General features: G+C 36.3%; 1 protein-coding gene across 5 annotated transcripts in view; it reads left to right on the forward strand.

Moving 5' to 3' along the window:
* GAB3 (GRB2 associated binding protein 3) overlaps nucleotides 1–19,634 on the forward strand; it is a 72,328-nt gene that overhangs the window by 32,307 nt on the left and 20,387 nt on the right. For 2 of the 5 annotated variants that reach the window (XM_043897213.1, XM_043897209.1), the window contains 2 exons: nucleotides 17,134–17,181; nucleotides 19,495–19,550. In XM_043897213.1, the coding sequence (XP_043753148.1) occupies nucleotides 17,134–17,181; nucleotides 19,495–19,550 (104 nt within the window). The remainder of the gene's footprint in view (nucleotides 1–17,133; nucleotides 17,182–19,494; nucleotides 19,551–19,634) is intronic. The other 3 variants (XM_043897210.1, XM_043897212.1, XM_043897211.1) reach the window with 2 other exon arrangements.

Here is a 19,634-nt window from a genome sequence, read left to right on the forward strand (position 1 = left end):
TATAGAAAAGGTAAAGATAAAGGTAAAGACATTCACGTCTCACCTTGGTGGCCAGGGAAGTCACCCTCCCTGAGGCTGGCTCTCATTGTCACTGTGCTCCAAGGTGTGCTCATCAAAGAGAGGCTGAAATGCCAGACTGAGAGACCCTATCTTGGGCAGTTTGGTGTCATGGTCACCCAGTTTGTTGATGGATTTCCCCTCTTATTCAGGTGATGAGTCTTGGTGAAATGACACAAGCAGGAGTTGTGTTGTCAGTGGTCAGTTGGCACGGTTGCAGTAGGAACTGATGCACCCTTTTTTTTTGAAGGGTGCAGCACACATTCTGTTGCATTCTGCCTCTTGCTGTCTGAGTCATCATGGTTTAATTTCTTGATGTCATGAGGATTTTGGAATTCAGCCACCTTGTTGGTTCTTCCCAAATAGTGTCGAACAGGAAGCCACCACGGCTCTCGGTGAAGAGTGTCCGGCTAACTGGGAGGTTTGTTTTGAAAATCAGTTGAAATGAATATCTACCACATCATTGGTTCCAGCATATAATAGGTGTTTAGTATCTTTCTGTGTCACATCTTTCTTGTTAAATATTTTCATGACTATATAAGGAAAGCTTTATGACTAACGGTTTATCTCAACCGAAATGTCTTCCTCAAGTAATGTGGAATCTTGTATTCAGTACATTGATCTGATCTTTCCTTTGAGAAAATGTAATATGTAAATGTGTGAAATCTTCATGCAATTTTGAAGACACCTCCTCTCCCCCAGATGTGGAGAACACATACATACCTGTCAACACACCCCTGTAATGATTTATACCTCCTATACTAGGCTGACTGGTTCTCAGAGCCTGTACATAGCACTTTATCTTCATGTTTATTTGATCCCTACTTCATTATCTAGTATTTTACCATAGTTTATGTTCATATTTTTCTTACTTGAGTGATGCACTATATTTTATATTTCTATATTTTATACACTAGGAACTGTAAGTGTTTATGGCTTTAAAGGTTATATTAGAAATTATCTTTAAAAAATTTAAATAAACTACCTTTAACTCTCTTAATTTCCCCACCCCAAATCCCATAAAAACATTTAAAATACAACTGTATTAATGGAAATTTCACACATTTACAAAAGTAGGAGATGGTATGATGAACTCCCATGTATCTATCCCCCAGTTCAGTTCAGTTGCTCAGTCGTGTCGGACTCTTTGTGACCCCATTGACTGCAGCATGCCAGGCTTCCCTGTTCTTCACTATCTCCCAGAGTTTGCTCAAACTCATGTCCATTGAGTTGGTGATGCCATCCAACTATGTCATCCTCTGTTGTCCCCTTCTCCTGCCTTCAATCTTTCCCAGTATCAGGGTCTTTTCTGATGAGTCAGTTCTTCGCATCAGGTGGCCAAAGTATTGGAGTTTCAGCTTCAGCATCAGTCCTTTCAAGGAATATTCAGGGTTGATTTCCTTTAGGATTGATTGGTTTGATCTCCTTGCAGTCCAAGGGACTCTCAAGAGTCTTCAACACCACAGTTCAAAAGCATCAATTCTTCAGCAGTCAGCTTTCTTTATGGTCCAACTCTCACATCCACACATGACTACTAGAAAAAACATAGTTTTGACTATACAGAATGTTGTTGGCAAAGTAATGTCTCTGCTTTTTAATATGATACCTAGGTTTGTCATAGCTTTTCTTCCAAGGAGCAAGTGTCTTTTAATTTCATGGCTGCAGTGATTTTGGAGCCCAAGAAAATAAAGTCTCTCACTATTTCCATTGTTTCCCCATCTATTTGCCATGAAGTGATGGGACTGGATGCCATGATCTTAGTTTTTTGAATATTGAGTTTTAAGCCAGCTCTTTCACTCTCTTCTTTTCACTTTTATCAAGAGGCTCTTTTAGTTCATCTTCACTTTCTCCCATAAGGGTGGTGTCATCTGCATATCTGAGATTATTGATATTTCTCCTAGCAATCTTGATTCCAGCTTGTGCTTCATCCAGCCTGGCATTTCTCATGATGTACTCTGCATATAAGTTAAATATGCAGGGTGACAATATACAGCCTTGACATACTACTCCTTTCTCAATTTGGAACCGATCCATTGTTCCATGTCCTGTTCTAACTGTTGCTTCTTTTTTTAAAAAATTTTATATTTATTTATTTGGTTGTGCCAGGTCTTAGTTGTGGCATGCAAACTCTTACTTGCGGCATGTGAAATCTAGTTCCCTGACCAGGAATTGAACCCATGTCCCCCTGCCTTTGGAGCATGGAGTCTTAGCTACTGGACCACCAGGGAAGTCCCTAACTGTTGCTTCTTGTCCTGCATACAGATTTCTCAGGAGGCAGGTCAGGTGGTCTGGTATTCTCATCTCTTGAAGAATTTTCCACAGTTTGTTGTGATCCACACAGTCAAAGGCTTTAGCATAGTCAATGAAGCAGAAGTAGATGTTTTTCTGGAATTCTCTTGCTTTTTCTATGATCCAATGGCTGTTGGCAATTTGGTTGCCAAATTGGTTCCTCTGCCTTTTCTAAATCCAGCTTGTACATCTGGAAGTTCTCAGTTCACATACTGTTGAAGGATGGCTTGGAGGATTTTTAGCATTACTTTACTAGTGTGTGAAATGAGTGCAATTGTGCATTAGTTTGAACATTCTTTTGCATTGCCTTTCTTTGTGATTGGAATGAAAATTGAGCTTTTCTTGGCCTGTGGCCACTGCTGAGTTTTCTAAATTTGCTGGCATATTGAGTGCAGCACTTTCACAGCATCATCTTTTAGGATTTGAAATAGCTCAGCTGGAATTCCATCACCTCCACTAGCTTTGTTCATAGTGATGCTTCCTAAGGCCCACTTGACTTTGCACTCCAGGATGTCTGGTTCTAGGTGAGTGATCACACCATCATGGTTATCTGGGTCATTAAGATCTTTTTGGTGTAGTTCTTCTGTGTATTCTTGCCACCTCTTCTTTATATCTTCTGCTTCTGTTAGGTCCATACCGTTTCTGTCCTTTATTGTGCTCATCTTTGCATGAAATGTTCTCTTCGTATCTCTAGTTTTCTTGAAGAGATTTCTAGTCTTTCTCATTCTGTTGTTTTCCTCTATTTCTTTGCCTTGATCACTTAAGAAGGCTTTCTTATCTCATCCGCCAGGCTTAACAATTACTAAGTTTTATTTCCTAACTTACTTTGCTGCTTAATTATAAAATATGACATGTCTATAGTGTTTTTATTCCTTGAAGTTTTCAATTTCAAGTGATTAATCAGCAACCTCTTAAAACACATTCCTCAGTTTAAATTTCTGTGTTAATTTTTTTATTGCCGGAGTGCATGAATTCTTACTGGAAAAAGTTAAACGATACAGAAGTACATACTGTATCTTCTTTTTAAAGCATAAATGAAATCTGAATGTATTTACTGTAATGCAACTAGTTATCCTGAGATCATGCCACCGCTATGCTTGTCTGCCTCTAATCTGTTTTCCACACTGCAGTCAAGTGATCTCTTAAAAAATGTAAATCAGATAGTCGGTTCCTTGCTAAAAAACCAATCTAACGTCTTCTCTGTGCACTAGGAATAAAACCTAAATTTCTTACCATAGTGTGCAAGGCCCATTGTGATCTGCCTTGCCTATATCCTTTATCTTTCTTTTATTTTTCTTCCACTTTTACTGTGATGTAATTGACATACAGAACTGTGTAAGTTTAAGGAACACAGCATGGTTTTGACTTATATACATCATGAAAGTTGACCAGTTTTGTGAGCATCTATCATCTCATATAGATATAACATTACAAAAATAGAAGCAAATCTTCCTTCTGATGAGAACTCTTAGGATTTACTCTTGTAACAACTGTCATATATAACATGCAGCACTGTTATTTCTATTTATCTTGTCGTGCCTTACCTCCCAAATACGTATTTATCTTACAACTGGAAGTTTGTACTTTTTGACCGACCACCTTCATCCAGTTCTTTTTCTCCCCATTCCACACTTTCAACTACTACCTTTTTTTTGGCCTCAACCCACAGGCTTGTTCCCAGGATCTTAGTTCCCTGATCAGGGATTGAACCTGCATCCTGAGCAGCAAAATCACAGAGTCCTAACCACTGAACCACCAGGGAATTCTCCTTATTATTTTATTTCTGTCTATAGTTTTTTATGGCTTTTAGTGAAGTCTTGCATATCTCATTAATATATTCCCATGCATTTGTTATTTTTTATGATATTGTCAATGGTATTTTACTTAAAAAATTTTTGTTGTTGCATAAAAATAACTTTGCTTTTCATTTTGATTTTTATATCTACCTTTTCTTTTTCTTTTCTTTTCTTTTTTTTTTTTTTACTATTTATTTATTTGGAAGTGCTAGGTCTTAGTTGTGGCATGTGGTATCTGGTTCCCCACTGGGATCAAAACCCAGGCACCCTGCATTGGGAGTCTTAGCCACTGGGCCACCAGGAAAGTCTCCTATCTTTTCTAAATGTATATTTATTTGCATTTTCTTTGTATGCAATCATATAACATGCAAATACTAAAACCTGTTTTTTCCAGCATCGATATCTTTCATTTTCTTTTTCTCATGTCACTGCTTGGGCTAGGAAGGCCAGGATATCTTTGAATAGTACTGTTAGTAACTGGGATCCTTGTCTTATTTCTGGTCTCACCTGGAAAACTTCTGTGTTTCACTATTGTAATGTGGTTTGCAGGAAACTTTTGTAGATACCAATCATTAGAATAAGTACATTCTCTGACATTCCTACTTTGCTAAATGTTTTTTTTTTTTTTTAAATCATCAAGGGGTATTGAAATTGTTGAAACATTTTATGACCATGTGATTTTTCTCCTTTATCCTGTTAACATGAAGGACTTCACTGGACAATTTTTTTTAGAATTATAGTTGATTATTTATAATATTATATTAGTTTCCCTTTCAAGTGTATAACACAGAGATTCAGTATTTTTACAGATTGTTGTTGTTTAGTTGCTCAGTTGTGTCTGACCTTTTATCATAGTATCTTTTGTATTTTACACCATAGTTCCTGTACACGTTTTTTCTCCTTGAGTGATGCACTGTCTTTTATGTTTTGTGTTAGGAACTGGGTAAAAAGAGTTGGACACAACTTAGTGACTGAAAAACAATATTTTATTGTATATATGTGTCACATCTTCTTTATCCATTCATCTGCTGATGGACACTTAAGTTGCTTCTCTGTCTTGGTTATTGTGAATAGTGCTACTATGAACATCGGAGTGCATGTGTCTTTTTGAATTAGAGTTTTCATTTTTTTTTTCCTGATAAATGCTCAGGAATGAGATTACTGGACAACATGGTAGCTCTATTTTAAGTTTTTTGAGGAACCTTCATATATTTTTCATGGTGACTACACCAGCTTACGTTCCTACCAGCAGCTGTACAAGGGTTCCCTTTTCTCCACATCCTCACCAACACTTGTTATTTGTTGTCTTTTTGATGATAGCCATTCTCACACGTGTGAGGTGATAGCTCCTTGTAGTTTTGATTTGGATTTCTCTAATAATTACTGAAGTTGAACATCTTTTCATGTTCCTGTTGGCTGTCTTATTATTGTTTTTTGTAAAAGTGTCCATTCATTTTCCTGCCCATTTAAAAAAATCGATTTATTTTTTAATTGAAGGATAATTGCTTTACAGAATTTTGATGTTTTCTGTCAAACCTCAACATGAATAAGCCATAGGTATACATATATCCCCTCCTATTTGAACCTCCCTCCCATCTCCCTCCCCATCCCACCCCTCTAGATTGATACAGAGCCCTTGTTTGAGTTTCCTGAGCCATAAGGCAAACTCCCATTGGCTATCTATTTTGCATATGGTAATGTAAGTTTCCATGTTACTCTTTCCATACGTCTCATCCTCTTCTCCCCCTCCCCATGTCCATAAGTCTGTTGTCTATGTCTGTTTCTCCATTGCTGCCCTGTAAATATATTCTTCAGTACCATTTTTCTAGATTCTGTATATATGTGTTAGAATACGATATTTATCTTTCTCTTTCTGACTTACTTCACTCTGTATAATAGGCTCTAGGTTCATACACCTCATAAGAACTGACTCAAATGTGTTCTTTTTTATGGCTGTGTAATAGTGCATTCTTTATCCATTCATCTGTTGATGGGCATCTCGGTCCCTTCCATGTTCTCGCTATTGTAAATAGTGCTGCAGTGAACAATGGGATACATGTGTCTTTTTCAGTTTTGGTTTCCTCAGGGTATATGCCTAAGAGTGAGATTGCTGGATCATATGATGGTTATATTCCTAGTTTTTAAGGAATCTCCATACTGTCTTCCATAGTAGCTGTATAAATTTACATTCCCACCAACAGTGCGAGAGTGTTCCCTTTTCTCCACACCCTCTCCAACATTTATTGTTTGCAGACTTTTTGATGATGGTCATGCTGACTGGTGTGAGGTGATATCTCATTGTAGTTTTGATTTGCATTTCTCAGATAATGAGCAATATTGAGCATCTTTTCATGTTTGTTAGCCATCTGTATGTCTTGTTTGGAGAAATGTCTGTTTAGGTCTTTTTCCCATTTTTTGACTGGGTTGTTTGTTTTTCTGGTATTGAATTGTATGAGCCACTTGTATATTTTGGAAATTAATCCTTTGTCAGTTCATTTGCTATTATTTTCTCCTATTCTGAGAGCTGTCTTTTCACCTTGCTTAGTGTTTCCTCTGCTGTGCAAAACCTTTTAAGATTAATCAGGTCCCACTTGTTTACTTTTGTTTTTATTTCCATTACTCTAGGAGGTGGGTCATAGAGGATCTTGCTTTGATTTATGTCATCGAGTGTTCTGCCCATGATGTCCTCTAAGAGTTTTATAGTTTCTGGTCTTCCATTTAGGTCTTTAATCCATTTTGAGTTTATCTTTGGTATGGTGTTAGGAAGCATTCTAATTTCATTCTTTTACATGTAGCTGTCCAGTTTTCCCAGAACCATATATTGAAGAGGCTGTCTTTGTCCCATTGTATATTCTTGCCTCCTTGTCAAAAATAAGGTACCTATAGGTACATGGGTTTATTTCTGGGCTTTCTATCCTGTTCTGTTGGTCTATATTTCTGTTTTTGTGCCAGTACCATACTGTCTTGATGACTGTGGCTTTGTAGTATAATCTGAAGTCAGGAAGATTGATTCCTCCATCTCCATTCTTCTTTCTCAAGACTGCTCTCTGCTCTGGCTATTCAGGGTCTTTTGTGTTTCCATATGAATTGTGAAATTTTTTGTTCTAGTTGTGTGAAAATGTCATTGGTAATTTTATAGGGATCAAGTTGAATCTGTAGATTATGTTTGGTAGTATAGTCATTTTCACGATATTAATTCTTCCTACCCAAGAATATGGAATATCTCTCCATCTGTTTATGTCATCTTTGATTTCTTTCATTAGTGTCTTATAATTTTCTGTGTTTAATTCTTTTGTCTCATGAGGTAAGTTTATTCCTAGGTATTTAATTCTTTTTGTTGCAATGGTGAATGGGATTGATTCCTTAGTTTCTCTTGCTGATTTTTCATTGTTAGTATATAAAATGCAAGTGATTTCTGTGTATTGATTTTGTATCCTGCTACTTTGCTAAATTCACTGATTAGCTCTAGTAATTTTCTGATACTGTCTTTAGGCTTTTCTATGTACAATATCATGTCATCAGCAAACAGTGAGAGCTTTACTTCTTTTCTGATCTGGATTGCTTTTATTTCTTTTTCTTCTCTGATTGCTGTAGCTAAGACTTCCAGAACTATGTTGAATAATAGTGGTGAAAATGGACACCCTTGTCTTGTTCCTGATCTTAGGGGGAATGCTTTCAGTTTTTCACCATTGAGAATGTTTGCTGTAGACTTATCATATATGGCCTTTACTGTGTTGAGGTAGGTTCCTCCTATGCCTATTTTTTGAAGAGTTTTAATCATAAATGGGTGCTGAATTTTGTCAAAGGCCTTTTGTGCATCTATTGAGATTATCATATGGTTTTTATCTTTCAATTTGTTAATATGGTGTATCACATTGTTTAATTTGCATTTATTGAAGAATCCTTGCATCCCTGGAATAAACCCAACTTGATCATGGTGTATGACCTTTTCAATGTGTTGCTGAATTCTGTTTGCTAAAATTTTATTGAGGATTTTTGCATTTACAGTCATCAGTGATTTTGGCCTGTAGGTTTATTTTTTTGTGTTATCTTTGTCTTGTTTTGGTATCAGGGTGATGGTGGCCTTGTAGAATGAGTTTGGAAGTGTTCCTTCCTCTGGAATTTTTTGAAAGAGCTTGAGAAGGATAGGCATTAGCTCTTCTTTAAATGTTTGATAGAATTCTCCTGTGAAGCCATCTGATCCTGGGATTTTGTTTTTTGGGAGATTTTGATCACAGCTTCACTTTCAGTGCTTGTAATTGGGTTGTTCATAATTTCTATTTCTTCCTGGTTCAGTCTTATGAGATTGAACTTTTCTAAGAATCTGTCCATTTCTTCCAGGTTACGCATTTTGTTGCCATAATATTGCATTTTATTGTTCATAATAGTCTCATAATCCTTTGTATTTCTACATCATCTGTTGTAACTTCTTTTGCATTTCTAATTTTGTTGATTTGATTATTCTCTCCTTTTTTCTTGATGAGTATGGCTAAAGGTTTGTCAATTTAAACAAAGATAAACATCTTCTCGAAGAACCAGCTTTTAGTTTTATTAATTGTTACTATTGTTTGTTTCTTTTTCATTTATTTCTGCTTGGATCTTTATGATTTCTTTCCTTCTATTAAATTTGAGGCTATTTTTCTTCTTTTTCCAGTTGTTTTAGGTGTAAATTTAGGTTGTCTATTCGATGTTTTTCTTGTTTCTCGAGGTATGATTGTATTGCTATAAACTTCCCTCTCAGAACTGCTTTTGCTGCATCCCATAGGTTTTGAGTTGTCATGTTTTCATTGTCATTTGTTTCTAGAAATTTTTTTGATTTCCCTTTTGATTTCTTCTGTAACGTGTTGGTTATATAGAAATATGTTGGTTAATCTCCATATGCTTGCATTTCTTACAGTTTTTTCCTTGTAATTGATATGTAGTCCCATAGTGTTGTGGTCTGAGAAGAGGCTTGATACGATTTCAGTTTTCTTAAATTTACTGAATTTTGATTTGTGACACAAGATGTGGTCTATCCTGGAGAATGTTCCATGTGCACTTGAGAAGAAAGTGTATTCTTCTGCATTTGGATGGAATGTCCCGAAGATATCAATGAGATCCATCTCATCTAATGTATGATTTAAGACTTGTGTTTCCTTCTTAATTTTCTGTTTTCATGAACTGTCCACTGGTGTGAGTGGGGTGTTAAGGTCTCCTACTATTATTGTGTTACTGTCAATTTCTCCTTTTGTCTGTTAGTGTTTGTCTTATGTATTGAGGTGCTCCTATGTTGGGTGCATAGATATTTACAATTGTTACGTCTTCCTCTTGGATTGATCCCTTGATCATTATGTAGTGTCCTTCCTTATTTCTTGCAATCTTCTTTATTTTAAGGTCTACTTTGTCTGATATGAGGATTGCTACTCCTGCTTTCTTTTGGTTACCATTTGCATGGAATATATTTTTCCATCCTCTCACTTTCAGTCTATATGTGCCTTTAGGTCTGAAGTGGGTTTCTTTTTTTTTTTTTTTTCATTTATTTTTATTAGTTGGAGGCTAATTACTTCACAACATTGCAGTAGACAGCATATATATGGGTCTTGTTTTTGTATCCATTCAGCCAGTCTGTGTCTTTTTGGTTGGAACATTTAATCCATTTACATTTAAAGTAATTATTGATATATATGTTCCTATTGCCATTTTCTTAATGGTTTGGGGTGGATTTTGTAGATCTTTTTCTTGTATTTCTTGACTATATAAGTCCCTTTAGCATTTGTTGTAAAGCTGATTTGGTGGTACTGAATTCTCTTAACTTTTGCTTGTCTGGAAAGCTTTTTATTTCTCCATCAGTTTTGAATGAGATCCTTGGGTACAGTAACCTTGGTTGTAGATTTTTCCCTTTTAGTACTTTACATATATCCTGCCATTCCCTTCTGACCTGCAGAGTTTCTGCTGAAAGATCAGCTGTTAAACCTATGGGGTTCCCTTGTATGTTACTTGTCGCTTCTCCCTTGCTGCTTTTAATATTCTTTCTTTGTCTTTAGTCTTTGTTAGATTAGTATGTGTCGTGGTGTGTTTCTCCTTGGGTTTATCCTGTATGGGACTCTTTGCACCTCTTGACTATTTCCTTTTCCATGTTGGGGAAATTTTCAACTATAATCTCTTCAAAAATTGTCTCATATCCTTTCTTTTTCTCTTCTTCTTCTGGGATCCCTCTAATTCAAATGTTTGTGCATTTGATATTGTCCCAGAGGTCTCTGAGAGTATCCTCAGTTCTCTTCATTCTTTTTACTTTATTCTGCTCTTCAGAAATTATTTCCACCATTTTAACTTCCAGCTCACTGATTCCTTCTTCTGTTTCAGATATTCTGCTATTAATTCCTTCTAGAGTATTTTTAATTTCAGTAATTGTGTTGTTTGTTTCTGTATGTTTATTTTTTAATTCTTCTAGGTGTTTGTTAGTTGATTATTGCATTCTCTCCATTTTGTTTTCAAGGTTTTTGATCACCTTTACTATCATTATTCTGAATTCTTTTTCAGGTAGTTTGCCTACTTCTTGTTCATTTATTTGGACTTCTGTGTTTCTAGTTTGTTCCTTCATTTGTGTAGTATTTCTCTGTCTTTTCATTATTTTTTATTTTATTTTTTATTTTTTTAACTTGTTATGTTTGAGGTCTCTTTTTCCCAGGCTTCAAGGTTGAATTCTTTCTTCCTTTTGGTTTCTGCCCTCCTAAGGTTGGTCCAGTGGTTTGTGTAAGCTTCATATAGGGTGAGATTTGTGCTGAGTCTTTTTTTTTTACCTCTGATGGGCAAGGCTGAGTGAGGTGGTAATCTTGTTTGCTGATGATTGGGTTTGTATTTTTGTTTTGTTTGTTGTTTAGATGGGGCGTCCTGCACAGGGTGCTACTGGTGGTTGGGTGATGCTGGGCCTTGTATTGAAGTGGTTTCCTTTGTGTGAGTTCTCACTATTTGATGCTTCCTTGGGTTAATTCTCTGGTAGTCTAGGGTCTTGGAGTCAGTACTCCCATTCCAAAAGCTCAGGGCTTGATCTCTTCATATAGGACTGATGAGATGAAAACAACCTCTTTGTTTTTCAGACCTCCTGTCATAGTTATTTCCGAAATCTGGTCGACTACATCTTCAGTTTCTCTGCATCCAGCATGCCTCAGGAGCCACAGTTCCTCTCTCTTGCCCATTTTCAAATCATGTACTTTTTTTTTTTTGATATTGAGTTTTATGAGCTGTTTATATATTTTGAATATTAAAATCTTGTTGGTCATATCATTTGCAAATATTTTCTCTCATTCATTGGTTGTTTTTTTGTTTTGTTGGTGGTGTCCTTTGCTGTTCAAAAACTTTTAAGTGTAATTAGGTCCTAGTTGTTTGTTTTGGTTTTATTTCTTTTGTTTGCTTACTGTTGTTGTTCTGTTGCTAAATCGTGTTTGACTATGTGACCCTATGGACTGAAGCATGCCAGGCTCCCCTGCATTCCACTATCTCCTGGGGTTTGCTCAAAGTCGTGTTCATTGAGTCAGTGACACTATATAACCATATCATCCTCTGCCACCGCTTCTCCTTTTGCTTTCAATCTTTCCCAGCATCAGGGTCTTTTCCAGTGAGTCAGGTGGCCAAACTATTGGAGCTTCAGCTTCAGCATCAGTCCTTCCAATGAATATTCAGGATTGATTTCCTTTAGGATTGACTGGTTTGATCTCCTTGCTGTCCAAAGGACTCTCAAGAGTCTTCTCCAGCACCACAATTTGAAAGCATCAATGCTTTGGCAGTCAGCCTTATTTAACATCCAACTCTCACATCCATACATGACTACTGGAAAAACCATAGCTTTGACTATACAGACCTTTGTTGGCTAAGTGATGTGTCTGCTTCTTTAATACACTGTCTAGTTTTGTCATAACTTTCCTTCCAAGGAGCCAGAGTCTTTTAACATCATGGCTGCAATCATCATCCACGGTGATTTTGGAGCCCAAGAAAGTAAAATCTGTCACTGTTTCCACTTTTTCCCCCTTCTGTTTGCCATAAAGTGGAGATAGATTCAAAAAATATTGCTACAATCATGTCAAAGAGTGTTCTGCCTATGTTCTCTTTTAGGACTTTTATGGTTTCAGGTCTTGTAGTTAGATCTTTAATCCATTTTGAGTTTATTTTTGTATATGGTGTTAGGAAGTGTTCTAGTTTCATTATTTTACATGTAGCTGTCCAGGTTTCTGAGCATCACCTGTTGGAGGGACTGTCTTTTCTGCATTGTATATTCTTGCCTCCTTTGTCATAGATTAATGGATCATAGGTGTGTGGGCCTTCTATTCTCTCCCACTGATCTATGTATCTGTTTTTGTGAGTCTGGATAGGTTTTACCTCTAGCTTTGTTTTTTTTTTCTCTCAAGATTGCTTTAGCAGTTCTGGATCTTTTTGGTTCCATATGAATTTTAAGATTATTTATTCTTCTTCTGTGAGTATTATTTTGATAGGGATTGCATTAAATCTGTAGATTGCTTTGTTTCATATGGACACTTTAACAATGTTAATTTTTCCAATCCAGGAGCACAGGGTATCTTTTCATTATTATGTATTATCTTCAGTTTCCCTCCTCAATGTTGTATAATTTTCAGAGTATAGGTCTTTTACCTCCTTGGTCAAGTTTATTCTTGGGTATTTTATTTTTGATGTGATTTCAAATGGGATTATTTTCTTGCTTTCTCTTTCTGAGACTTCATTATTAGTGTATAGAACTATGACAGGTTTCTGTCTATTAATCTTGTATCCTGAAACTTGAATTCATTTATTAGTTCTAATAATTTTTTTTGTGGACACTTCAGGGTTTTTATATAAGTATCATGTCATCAGCAAATACTAACAGTTTTACTTTTTCCTTTCCGATTTGGTTGCTTCTGATTTATTTTTCTTGTTTGTTTACTGTGGCTAGGACTGCCAATGCTGTGTTAAATAGAAGTGTCAAGAATGGGCATCCTTCCAGTTTTAGATGGTAGGTTAATTGGTTTATTTGAGATTTTTCTTATTTCTTGAGGAAGCCCTGTATTACTGTAAACTTTACTCATAGAACTGCTTTTGCAGTATTACATAGATTTTGGAGTGTTGTGTTTCCATTTTAACTTGTCTCAAGCTATTTTCTGATTTCCTCTTTGACTTATTCATTGACCCATTGCTTTTTTTATTAGCATATTGCTTAATCTCCACACATGTGTGCTATTCCTACTTTTCTTTCTAGAATTGATTTCTCATTTCATACTGTTGTGGTTGGAAAAATACTTGATATAATTTCTATCCTCTAAAATTTGTTGAGACTTTTTCTGTGGCCTAGCATGTAATTTATTCTGGAGAACATTCCTTGTGAACTTGGAAAGAATATGTATTCTGTTTTTTGATTGAATGTCCTGAAGATATCTATTAAGTTCAACCAGTCTATTGTGTCATTTAAGACCACTGTTGCCTTACTGATTTTCTGTCTGGATGATCTGTCCATTGATGTCAGTGGGGTGTAAAAGTCCCCTAATATTATTGTGTTATTGTCAATTTCTTCCTTTAAGTTTGTTAGTATTTGCTTTATGTATTTAGGTGCTCCTGTGTTGGGTGCATATTTGTTAATGAGTATAATATCCTCTTCTTCTTATTGATCTCTTTATCATTATATAGTGTCCTTCTTTGTCTTTTGTTATAGCTTTTGTTTTAAAGTCTGTTTTGTCTGATATGAGTATTGATACTTCCAGTTTTTTGTCATTTCTGTTTGCATGAAATATTTTCTCCATCCCTTTACATTCAGCTTCTATGTGTCATTAGCCCTGATGTGAGTGTCTTGTAGGCAACATATTGAAGAATCTTGTTTTTGATCTGATCAGCCAGACTACGTCTTTTGATTTTAGCATTTAGCCCATTGACATTTAAAGTAATTATTGATAGATATGTCCTTATTTTCATTTTAATAATAGTTATTATTATTCTCTGTTCATTTATTCTTTCTGTCTTCCCTTGTGGTTTGATGATTTTCTTTAGTATTATGTTTGTGTTACTTTCTTTTTAGTCTTTGTGTATCTATTGTAGCTTTTTGGTTTGTGGTTACCATTGTTTTCATATATGTTGACCTATATCTTCTTGTTTGAAACTGACAGTCATTTAAGTTCAAACAAACTCTTAAAAAATCTATATTTTTTACTCTCCTCCCTCACATTTTGTGTTTTTGATGTCATATTTTACATCTTCATGTCTGTCCCTTAATTCTTTATTGTAGTTATAGTTGATTTTATAATTTATTGTATTTTAATCTTTGTATTGGCTATTTAAGTGGTTTTTCCTCAGTCATTGTTATATATTTGGCTCTCCTAGTGGGATTTTCCTTTTCTTAAATATTATTTCCTTCTTTTCTGCTTAGAGAAGATCTAACATTTCTTTTAAGGTAGGTTTAGTATTGATGAACTCTTTTAGTTTTTGCTTGTTTGAGAATCTCTTTATATCTCTTTTGATTCTAAATGGTAATCTTGCTGGGTAGGTTATCCTAGGTCACAGGTTTTTCCCTTTCGAGCCTTTGAATCTATCATACCACTCTCTTCTGGCCTGAAAAGTTTCTTCAGAGAAATCAGCTGATAGCCTTATGGGGATTTCCTTGTAAATGACTCTTTAGAATTCTCTCTTTATCTTTAACTTTTGCCATTTTAATTATGATATGTCTTGTAAGTCTGTTTGGGTTCATCTTTTTTAGGGACCCTCTGTGCTTCCTGTCTCTGGATGTCTGTTTCCTTGTAGAAAGTTTTCAACCATAAGTTCTGTGAATACAATTTTTTGAACCCCTATAAAGTGAATGTTGGTATGCTTTGGATAGTACATAGAGGAATGGAGTTTTTTATATGCTTTGATCCAAATCAAATGAGACCCCTTTGGCAAAAAAAGCTGCCAGTTTTCATGACTTGCCTTGCCTTGGTAGAACTACTGCTGAGTGAGCTGCTGAGGGTTATGGGAGCACCCCAAACTAAAATGCCACAAATTCTCACTGTTCTTATGTGATATTCAGTAGTTTTTTTTTTTCAATAGAAGCTTCCAAATACAATATGCAATAGTTTTGTTGTATGCTTTTGGTAAATTTTCAAAGTCCCCTAATAGTTTTGTGCAAAAGTAATTTTGTACAGTTTTATCATTGCTTTTGGGGGAATAGCTTTTCTGAGCTCTTCATTCAGCCATTCTAGTAATACCAATTTCTTCTGTTTTCTAATATTTGGGGATAGTGGTGAAGTAGAAAAAAGAAACTTTATTGCTTTGCTAGGCTAAGGAGTCCAGAGCAGGCTAATGCCCTCAAAACAATGTGTCCCAACTTGGAGAGGATAGTGAGATGTTTTATAGTAATAGTTCAAAGAGGGCATGATGCTTGCTAATATTTTAGGATTTTTGTGTTAATGATCATAAGTGATATTAGTTTATACTTTTCTGATATATTTTATCTTTATCAGGTTTAGCTTCCAAAGTTATACTTGCTTCATGAAAAGAATTAGAAATAGTCCTTGGTTTTCTAAACTCTCTAACAAATTTTTGAAGCATTGAGACTGCCTGGTGTTTGAAGATTTGGTAAAACTGTCTGTTGGAACCATCTGATCTCAGTGGTTTTGAGAGGTAGTTTTGGGAGGTGATTTTGGGAAGGTTCCCTGGCTCAGATGATAAAGAGTCTGCCTGCAATACAGGAGATTCAGGTTCAATCTCTGGGTTTGGAAGATCCCCTGGAGAAGGAAATGACAATCCACTCCAGTATTCTTGCCTGGAGAATCCCGTGGATAGAGGAGCCTGGCAGGCTACAGTCCATGGGGTCGCAAAGAGTTGGACACGACTGAATGACTTCACTTTTGGGAGGTGGTTTTGGGAGGTAACTTTATCTGTTTTATTCTATGGAAATTTAAATGTGTAAGATTTCTATCCCCTTTTGTGTCAATTTTGGTATAGTGTATTTCTCTAGAAATTATCCATTTCATCTAGATTTTAAAGTTTATTGGTTTTCTTTTTCATTTATTTTTATTAGTTGGAGGCTAATTACTTTACAATATTGTAGTAGTCTAACCCTAAAGTTTATTTGTGTAGAGGAATGCAGAAGTGTCTCTTTAAAAAAATCTCCTCTGTTTCAATGATTACTTTCTCTCTATCAGTTCTTATTTTGTATGTTTGTGCCCCCTCCTTTATTGATTACATTGACTTGTGGGTTTCCCTCAGGTTAAATTTTTTCCCCAGGAAACCAAGATTTTTATTTTTAAAAAAGTAAATCCACTTCCTCTGGACTTTATTAGTTTTTGCCTTTATCTTTACTTATAATTTCTTTTGGTTTTCTCTATTGTTCCTTTTCTAGCTTTGAACTGGGTATTTAATTCACTTGTTTTCATTTTGTCATTTTGATTGATATAGCTGTTTTAATAGATTTTACATTCTGGGTAGAATTGACTATTTATTCCAGTTACTTGATGGGCCTTTCAATATGTAGATTCAAGTGTTACTTTATTTGTGAAACTTTTCTTGGATTATGATTTCAATATTAGTAATATACTATTGTTTTGTTTTTCTTTGGGGGGAACTAACAATACATATATTGCATCTTCATTGCCTATCTTCTATTTCAATCTCTTTTTCTGTGATTCTTTTTAACTTTGTTTTTTATTCTCTTAGTTGTTTTCTGGCCTTTCTTCAATTCCACCTATTGCATTTTCAGTTGAATATCTTCTTCCCTTGGAATTTTGTAACTTAGGCTTCATTTCTGAGATGGTTTTCTCTAATTTCTTGAGTATTGTTAATCAATTCTTATTTCATTTCCCCCCATTTCCACCCATTTCTCTCCTTTATTTTAAAGCAAAATGTTGGAAATAAACTTTTGATATCTAATATTAATGCTATGCTATGTCACTTCAGTCGTGGCAGACACTTTGCAACCCCATGGACTGTAGACTGCCAGGCTTCTCTGTCCATGGGATTTCCAAGGAAGAATACTGGAGTGAGTTGCTATTTCCTTTTCCAGGGCATCTTCCTGACCCAGGGATCGAACATGCATCCTCTGCATTGGCAGGTGGGTTCTCTACCACTGAGCCACCAGGGAAGCCCAAAACTTACACAGTGCTGTGTGTCAATTACATCTCAATGAAACTGGAAGAAAAAGAGAAATGGTAGTTATGTGATGATATGGAGGTGTTACCTAATGCTATGGTGGTAATTATTTTGCAATATATGTATGACAAATCAGCATATTGTACACCTTTAATTTACACAGTGTTTTTACAGACATATACACACATTCTTAGTAAGGCTGGGTAAAACAAAACTATTTGATTCATTAGAAGGTGATAGTACTTTGGAAAGAGAAAAAGTAGAACAGGGTCAAGGAGATTAGTAGAGCAGGTGGGGGCAAGGGAATAATATGAAAAAGGGTGAATGTGACAGATATCTGTTTCATAGGAATGTGCATCCACTCTCAAATCCTGTCTTTCCTCTCTCGCAAATCCCTTAAAGTAGCTGATGTTGATGCAGGGGTTTCTCTGTAATTGTGTTATTTGGTAATTTCAATAGGAATTTTGTAATAGAGAGGAAGTTAGGGACTGTGTACACATATGCAAGTCCCACATTCTAAATTTTTTTGGGCCACTCTTTGTGGCATGTGGGATCTAGTTCCCTGATCAGGGATTGAACCTGTACCCTGTATTAGGAGCACAGAATCTTAACCACTGGATCACCACATTCTTTATTAACAATGTCCATAATAATTGATAGGATTTAATTAAATACTTCGTGTTCCAAGCACTATTCTAAGTCCTCTGAATGCACTAACACATCTAATCTTTCCAGAAGTCCTGTGAAATAGATTCTATTTTTGGTCTCACTTTACAGATTAGGAAACTGAGAAAGTAACTTGTCCAGTGTCACAGAGCTAATAAGTGGCAGATTAGGGATTTAAAACCAGCGTGACTCCAGAGCATCTTTTAACCAGTACTTCTTCCCCCTTCAAGAAATATAAACATAGATAGACACACATATCTGTGTATATATAAAAGACATTTTTTTAAAAGACATTCTTAATCAATCTCTAGTCTTCATCACATCTTTCTAAGTTGGGAGTTATTCTCTCGCTTGAAGATGATGTTGACTACAGTTAATTTCTCAAAGGCAGCCTGGCTTTTCACATCTCCAGGTTCTAGGGAGACATTTTGCTCCAGTCCCACATGCTGAGGGCCCTTCCCAGCAATGCTCACTGCCAGCAGCCTCCATCTCCTCCTGTGGGCTCTCGTGGTCCTAGCCCCTGGCTTTCCTCCTTCCTCTCCAACTACTCTTTCTCAACATGAGCCAGTCCTCATCTTCCTGCTCTTTGAGTAGTGAGAATCTCTAGGATTTTTAAAAATAATTTTATTAATTTATTTATTTATGGCTGTGCTGAGTCTTCATTGCTTTGTGCACCTTCTCTAGTTGCAGTGAGCAGGGGCTACTCTCTAGCTGGGGTGTGCTGGCTTCTCATTGTGGTGGCTTCTATTGTTGCGAAGCACAGGTTCTAAGACACTTGAACTTTGGTAGTTGCGGCTCCCAGGATCTAAAGCACAGGCTCACTAGTACTGGTGCACAGACTCTAGCTGCCCACAGCATGTGGGATCTTCCCAGGTCAGGGATTGAACCCATATTTCCTGCATTGGCAGTCGGATTCTTTACCTCTGAGCCACCAGGGAAGCCCAGAGTCTCCAGGATTTTATACTTAAACTTGTCTCAATGTTTAAAACCTCTAGATTATCTCCTCTACTCTTAGGTTTTGACTCTATCTCTAAGCAAGTCTCATTTGACTCTGCACACATATATCTTGCTACCTTCTGGATATCTATTTTAATTCAACAATTATTCTGAATTTTTACATCACACTCTATATGGGTCACATCCACCTCAGAAATGTCTAATCTTAGATTCATCCAGCTCTCCTCTCTCTTCAGATCTGTACTGAAGTGCTGACTCTGTAGAAATTCATAGTCACTAATTCGTGTTGACGCTCTGCAAGGCTATAGCTCCTTTGTTCACCCCATTCTCCTGTTCTTTGCAAGGGCTATTTCATGCCTCCTCTCCTCTCCTCAAACCTCCAGCTCTGTTTCTGCCATTTCTAAGTGCAGAAAATTCCTGTGACAAATGCCGCAAGCATTTCTTAATTGCTTCCCATGACTCACCCCAATTCACAGAACTGAAGCATCATACAGAAACCTCTTCAAAATCTGGTCAGCTTTCCACCTGTGGGGGAATGTTCTGGCTGACCAGCTAGACTGAGTAGCAAGCCTCTCTCCCTCTGGAGCACAGGGCCCTGAGCTTAGTTTCAACTGGTGCCCTTCGTTTTCACCACCTGGCTTGTTTCTTGCAGCAGATGTCGAAGGCCAATCTTTAAGACACCGAGACAAGAGGCTAAGTTTAAATTTGGTAAGTTTGGTACTTGAGTTTTTTAAGCCTTAATTTTTACCAAAACATAGTCTACCCTGTATATGTTCCCTTGATATCTTTTGA

This window comes from Cervus elaphus, chromosome X, assembly GCF_910594005.1.
Source record: "Cervus elaphus chromosome X, mCerEla1.1, whole genome shotgun sequence".
Classification (NCBI taxonomy): domain Eukaryota; kingdom Metazoa; phylum Chordata; class Mammalia; order Artiodactyla; family Cervidae; genus Cervus; species Cervus elaphus.